Source organism: Oncorhynchus gorbuscha, linkage group LG03 (assembly GCF_021184085.1).
Source record: "Oncorhynchus gorbuscha isolate QuinsamMale2020 ecotype Even-year linkage group LG03, OgorEven_v1.0, whole genome shotgun sequence".
Classification (NCBI taxonomy): Eukaryota; Metazoa; Chordata; class Actinopteri; order Salmoniformes; family Salmonidae; genus Oncorhynchus; species Oncorhynchus gorbuscha.
This window is the reverse complement of record NC_060175.1, coordinates 8,682,087-8,689,586: the sequence shown is the minus strand read 5'-3', so window position 1 is coordinate 8,689,586 and position 7,500 is coordinate 8,682,087. Positions and strand designations below refer to the sequence as shown.

General features: G+C 43.1%; 1 protein-coding gene across 2 annotated transcripts in view; it reads left to right on the top strand.

The window, feature by feature from the left end:
* pcbp4 (poly(rC) binding protein 4) overlaps nucleotides 1-7,500 on the top strand; it is a 163,206-nt gene that overhangs the window by 106,547 nt on the left and 49,159 nt on the right. For both annotated transcript variants that reach the window (XM_046338904.1, XM_046338905.1), the window contains exon 4: nucleotides 1,996-2,028. In XM_046338904.1, the coding sequence (XP_046194860.1) occupies nucleotides 1,996-2,028 (33 nt within the window). The remainder of the gene's footprint in view (nucleotides 1-1,995; nucleotides 2,029-7,500) is intronic.

Below are 7,500 nucleotides of genomic sequence, written 5' to 3'. Positions count from 1 at the left end.
CGTCTTGAGCAGTCAGGAGCAGTCATATTCTATCTAGAGCGGTCAGGAGCAGTCCTATTCCATCTAGAACAGTCAGGAGCAGTCCTATTCCTTCTTGAACAGTCAGGAGCAGTCCTATTCCACCTTGATTGGTCAGGAGCGGTCATATTCCATATAGAGCTGTTAGGAGCAGTGCTATTCCATCTAGAACAGTCAGGAGCAGTCCCGTTCCATCTAGAGCGGTTAGTTGCTGTCCTATTCCAGCTAGAGCTGTCAGTTGCAGTCCTATTCCATCTAGAGCGGTCAGGAGCCGTCCTATTCCACCTGGAGTGGTCAGGACAGGAGAATTCCTATTCCATATAGATATGTTAGCAGCAGTCCTATTCCATCTAGAACAGTCGGGAGCAGTCCTATTCCATCTAGAACTGTCAGGAGCAGTCCTATTCCATCTAGAACTGTCAGGAGCAGTCCTATTCCGTCTGAAACAGTCAGGAGCAGTCATATTCCATCTAGAACAGTCAGGAGCAGTCCTATTCCATCTATAACAGTCAGGAGCAGTCCTATTCCATCTAGAGCGGTCAAGAGCAGTCCTATTCCATCTAGAGCGGTCAGGAGCAGGCCTATTCCATCAAGAATAGTCAGGAGCAGTCCTATTCCGTCTAGAACAGTCAGGAGCAGTCATATTCCGTCTTGAACAGTCAGGGGAAGTCCTATTCCATCTAGAACAGTCAAAACCAGTCAGACCATCAAAAGCAATCAGGTGCTCTGAGTGGATGGATGTGTACTCTACTGTAGGCCAAAAACAGCAAACTGACAACCACACCACTAGGTTTGCTTTATATTTATATTGATGATTGACAGGTGTACTAAACTTATAAAACATCGGTGTTCAATACACAACATATTTTTGAATGTCCAAAATGTCTGTAGGCCTACATATCACAGATTGCATATTTTACAGAATACCAGTTTGCCATGTTGTAACAGCAGGATACTGGATTATTTACGTGATTGGTTCCACCTCCACCACACCAATCTATGGTCCCTCAACAGGAACAACTCTCTCTCTCTCTCTCTCTATCTCTCTCTCTCTCTCTCTCTCTCTCTCTCTCTCTCTCTCTCTCTCTCTCTCTCTCTCTCTCTTTATCTCTCTATCTATATATATATATCTCTCTCTCTCGCTCTCTCTCTGTGTCGCTCTCTCCTCTCTCTCTCTGTCTCTGTCTCTCTCTCTCTCTCTCTCTGTCTCTCTCTCTCTCTCTCTCTTTATATATCTCTATATATATATATATATATATATATCTCTCTGTCTCTCTCTCTCTTTATCTCTCTCTCTATATATCTCTCTCTCTGTCTCTCTGTATCTCTCTCTCTCTCTCTCTCTCTGTCTCTCTCTCTTTATCTCTCTATCTATGTATATCTCTCTCTCTCTCTCTCTCTCTCTCTCTCTCTGTCTCTCTCTGTCTCTCTCTTTCTCTCTATCTCACTGTCTCTCTCTCTCTCTCTCTCTCTCTCTCTGTCTCTCTCTCTCTCTGTCTCTCTCTCTCTCTCTCTCTCTCTCTGTCTGTCTCTCTCTGTCTCTCTCTTTCTCTCTATCTCACTGTCTCTCTCTTTCTCTCTATCTCACTCTGTGTTAAAGTCATTCAGGGGTTATTGGTTCCTCCACCGACCAATCTATGGTCCCTCAACAGGAACAGAATGCTCCCCGAGAGACACATTCATGTTATTGCTCTGAATCTGATATTCCTTTTAGGATTCCTCCATAATAGCCAAGTCAGATAAAAACACATTGAAACACATTGAAATGCAGTGTTTACCGAACTCACTTCTAAAAACCAAACCTCCCAACGTGTGTGTTACAGTAAGGATTCTGTTGTATGTCTGAAATATGTTGGACTTATAATTTAACCACATTAAACTCATTTAATAATAATGAGAAGTTTGAAGGAGTGAAGGACAGAACTTAAGACAAAACCTGTTGAATGTGTCTAAAGTTTGTGTTGTGTCTTTCCACAGAAAGGAGAGACAGTGAAGAAAATACGAGAAGAGGTAAGTTCTCCAGATTATATACTGTAGTAACACGGTCCTCTGTAGCTCAGCTGGTAAGACATGGTGCTTACAATTACACGATTGTGGGGTTTGATTCCTGGGACCGCCCATAAGTAAAACAAATGATGGAAGGTGATTTTGATAAAAAGCCTTTTCTAAACGGTATATTTTCTGTGACATTATTAAACCTGCCGTACACGCCTGAAATTGAGATACAGTATCCCATGGTTTTAGAACACCTGCTCATTCAAGGGTTTTTCTTTATTTTGGACTATTTTGTACATTGTAGAATAATAGTGAAGAAGTCAGGACTATTAATTAACACATATGGAATCATGTTGTAACCAAAAAAGTGTCGAACAAATCAAAATATATTTTATAGTTGAGATTCTTCAAAGTAGCCACCCTTTGCCTTGATGACAGCTTTGCATACTTTTGGCATAAATAGAAAATATATTTTGATTTGTTTAACACTTGTTTGGTTACTACATGATTCCATATATGCTATTTCATCGTTTTTATGTCTTCACTATTATTCTACAATGTAGAAAATAGTTTAAAAAAATAAAGAAAAACCCTTGAATGAGTAGATGTTCTAAATATTTTGACCGGTAGTGTACATACCGGTATATAGCTTAAAGAGAAACCCAACACATTTTGTCCAGTACCTCTATATATACCTCCATATCTCAGCTTCTTGGTTTCTACAAGTCAGGTTGTGATGGATCCACATAAATACTTTATTTCCATCTAGTTCTAGAAACCAAACACATATTTTCCTACGCTCCTATATCTATCTATATAATGCACCTCGGCATCTTCGCTGACAGGAAGAGGAAGCATGAATATTTTAGTCTCAAGGGCAACCGATACACAGCACAAACCCACAAAATCACTGAAACATAATAAGTGGCACAGGATTGCAAAGCTATGAAGGTGAAGTGAAATGGAAAGACATTGAAAAACATAGAAGAGAATGTCATGGGTGACTGAAACATGGAAGACAATGTAATGGGTGACTGAAACATGGAAGAAAATGTAATGGGTGACTGAAACATTAATGAAAGTATAATGGGTGACTGAAACATGACAGAAAGTACAATGGGTGACTGAAACATTAATGAAAGTATAATGGGTGACTGAAACATGACAGAAAGTACAATGGGTGACTGAAACATGGAAGAAAGTATAATGGGTGACTGAAACATTAATGAAAGTATAATGGATGACTGAAACATGGAAGGAAATGTAATGGGTGACTGAAACATGGAAGGAAATGTAATGGGTGACTGAAACATGGAAGACAATGTAATGGATGACTGAAACATGGAAGACAATGTAATGGGTGACTGAAACATGGAAGACAATGTAATGGGTGACTGAAACATGGAAGACAATGTAATGGATGACTGAAACATGGAAGACAATGTAATGGGTGACTGAAACATGGAAGACAATGTAATGGGTGACTGAAACATGGAAGACAATGTAATGGGTGACTGAAACATTAATGAAAGTATAATGGGTGACTGAAACATGGAAGAAAGTATAATGGGTGACTGAAACATTAATGAAAGTATAATGGGTGACTGAAACATGGAAGAAAGTATAATGGGTGACTGAAACATGACAGAAAGTATAATGGGTGACTGAAACCTTAATGAAAGTATAATGGGTGACTGAAACATTAATGAAAGTATAATGGGTGACTGAAACATGGAAGAAAGTATAATGGGTGACTGAAACATTAATGAAAGTATAATGGGTGACTGAAACATGGAAGAAAGTATAATGGGTGACTGAAACATTAATGAAAGTATAATGGGTGACTGAAACATGGAAGACAATGTAATGGGTGACTGAAACATTAATGAAAGTATAATGGGTTACTGAAACATTAATGAAAGTATAATGGGTGACTGAAACATGGAAGACAATGTAATGGGTGACTGAAACATTAATGAAAGTATAATGGGTTACTGAAACATTAATGAAAGTATAATGGGTGACTGAAACATTAATGAAAGTATAATGGGTGACTGAAACATGACATAAAGTATAATGGGTGACTGAAACATGGAAGAAAGTATAATGGGCGACTGAAACATGGAAGAAAGTATAATGGGTGACTGAAACATTAATGAAAGTATAATGGGTGACTGAAACATGACAGAAAGTATAATGGGTGACTGAAACATGGAAGAAAGTATAATGGGTGACTGAAACATTAATGAAAGTATAATGGGTGACTGAAACATGACATAAAGTATAATGGGTGACTGAAACATGGAAGAAAGTATAATGGGTGACTGAAACATGGAAGAAAGTATAATGGGTGACTGAAACATTAATGAAAGTATAATGGGTGACTGAAATATGGAAGAAAGTGATAGAGGTTACTGTGTCTAGATGGACTTTGTACTTGTGGTCATGGCGACTGGATCTTTTTTTGAACACTGTGATATTTGTCTTACTGAGATTTTCAATCAGGTCCCAGGTCTGTCAGGGTCCAGGTCTATCAGGGCCCAGGTCTGTCAGGGCCTAGGTCTGTCAGGGCCCAGGTCTGTCAGGGCCCAGGTCTGTCAGGGTCCAGGTCTATCAGGGCCCAGGTCTATCAGGGCCCAGGTCTATCAGGGCCCAGGTCTGTCAGGGCCCAGGTCTGTCAGGGCCCAGGTCTGTCAGGGCCCAGGTCTGTCAGGGCCCAGGTCTGTCAGGGCCCAGGTCTGTCAGGTTCCAAGTCTGTCATGGTCCAGGTCTGTCAGGGCCCAGGTCTGTCAGGGCCCAGGTCTGTCAGGGCCCAGGTCTGACAGGGCCCAGGTCTATCAGGGCCCAGGTCTGACAGGGCCCAGGTCTATCAGGGCCCAGGTCTTGCAGAATCTGTGCAGAAGATCTAGGTGCTGCTGTAGACCCTCCTTGGTTGGGGACAGAAGTACCAGATAATCAGAAAACAGTTGACATTTGACATCAGATTGCTGTGATAAAGTAAATCTGTCTCCACAATGGAGATAAAAACATTATCATGGGAAGAAGCAGAGCAGGGAGTCTTTCAGATTGACCAGAGCGTGAGTGAGATCACGTACGCACAGACACACACACACACACACCGGAAGTAACAGACAGGAGCTAGGAGCCCTGCAGTACAATGAATCACACACACACAAGACAGACACACAGATGTACATACACTCACACGCAGAGCTGAGACACACTCATGCAGGCATGCGCAGACAGAGTGACAGAGATCACATGTAAATGAAACAGACAGGAGAGGACCTGGGAACCTTGTAATGCAATGAATCACACACACATGGACGAGACACACACACACACAGCCAACACACATCCACCAAGGAATCAAAAAGAGTTGACACACACACAGCCGAAACACACGCACACAGACATAAATCTTTAGCCATTGTCAGTGAGTCCTCAGATGAGCTGGATGCTGAAATAAAAAAACACCATCATTACAGCCTTCCTGTTCTCTCCCTTTCTCTTCCTGTTCTCCCCCTTTATCTTCCTGTTCTCCCCCTTTATCTTCCTGTTCTCCCCCTTTATCTTCCTGTTCTCCCCTTTATCTTCCTGTTCTCCCCCTTTATCTTCCTGTTCTCTCCCTTTATCTTCCTGTTCTCTCCCTTTATCTTCCTGTTCTCTCCCTTTCTCTTCCTGTTCTCCCCCTTTATCTTCCTGTTCTCCCCCTTTATCTTCCTGTTCTCTCCCTTTATCTTCCTGTTCTCTCCCTTTCTCTTCCTGTTCTTCGCCTTTATCTTCCTGTTCTCTCCCTTTATCTTCCTGTTCTCCCCCTTTATCTTCCTGTTCTCCCCCTTTATCTTCCTGTTCTCCCCTTTATCTTCCTGTTCTCCCCCTTTATCTTCCTGTTCTCCCCTTTATCTTCCTGTTCTCCCCCTTTCTCTTCCTGTTCTCCCCCTTTATCTTCCTGTTCTCCCCTTTCTCTTCCTGTTCCCTCCCTTTCTCTTCCTGTTCTCTCCCTTTATCTTCCTGTTCTCCCCCTTTATCTTCCTGTTCTCTCCCTTTATCTTCCTGTTCTCCCCCTTTATCTTCCTGTTCTCTCCCTTTATCTTCCTGTTCTCCCCCTTTCTCTTCCTGTTCTCCCCCTTTATCTTCCTGTTCTCCCCCTTTATCTTCCTGTTCTCTCCCTTTATCTTCCTGTTCTCCCCCTTTATCTTCCTGTTCTCCCCCTTTATCTTCCTGTTCTCTCCCTTTATCTTCCTGTTCTCCCCCTTTATCTTCCTGTTCTCCCCTTTATCTTCCTGTTCTCCCCCTTTATCTTCCTGTTCTCTCCCTTTATCTTCCTGTTCTCCGCCTTTATCTTCCTGTTCTCCCCCTTTATCTTCCTGTTCTCCCCCTTTATCTTCCTGTTCTCCCCTTTATCTTCCTGTTCTCCCCCTTTATCTTCCTGTTCTCCCCCTTTATCTTCCTGTTCTCTCCCTTTATCTTCCTGTTCTCCCCTTTATCTTCCTGTTCTCCCCCTTTATCTTCCTGTTCTCTCCCTGTCTCCCTGTCTCCCTCCATTCTCCCTCCATTCTCCCCCTTTCTCTCCCTGTCTCCCTCCGTTCTCCCTCCGTTCGCCCTCCTTGTCTCTCTCCATTCTCCCCCTTTCTCTTCCTGTTCTCCCCCTGTCTCTTCTTGTCTCTCTCCATTCTCCCCTTTTCCCTTCCTGTCTCTCTGTTCTCCCCCTTTCTCCTCCCTGTCTCCCTCCATTCTCCCCTTTTGTTTCCCTGTTCTCCCTCCATTCTCCCCCTTTCTCCTCCCTGTCTCTCTCCATTCTCTCCCTTTCTCCTCTCTGTCTCCCTCCATACTCCCGTTTCTATCCCTGTCTCCCTTCTTTCTCCCCCATTCTCCCCCTTTCTCTCCTTTCTCCTCCATTATCACAGCTTCCTTTCCCTCCATTCTCCCCCTTTCTCCTCCCCGTCTCTCCATTCTCCCCCTTTCTCCTCCTTGTCTCCCTCTGTTCTCCCCTTTTTCCTCCCTGTTCTCCATCCATTCTCCCATTTCTTTCCCTGTTCTCCCTCCATTCTCCCCCTTTCTCCTCCCCGTCTCTCCATTCTCCCCCTTTCTCCTCCCTGTCTCTCTCCATTCTCCCCTTTCTCTCCATCTCCCTCCATTCTCCCCCTTTCTTCCCATCTCCCTCCTTTCTCTTCCTGTCTCCCTCCGATCTCCCTCTATTCTCCCCCTTTCTCTCCATCTCCCTCCTTTCTCTTCCTGTCTCCCTCCGTTCTCCCTCTATTCTCCCTCCTTTCTCTTCCTGTTCTCTCTCTGTTCCCCTCTATCTCCTTTCTTTCTTACATTCAATAAAGATTCACGTACACACTCACACACACAATATTTCCCCATGCATATTTCAGTATTAAAGGCCTGTTCCTGTTTGCATATTTCAGTATTAAAGGCCTGTTCCTGTTTGCATATTTCAGTATTAAAGTCCTGTTCCTGTTTGCATATTTCAGTATTAAA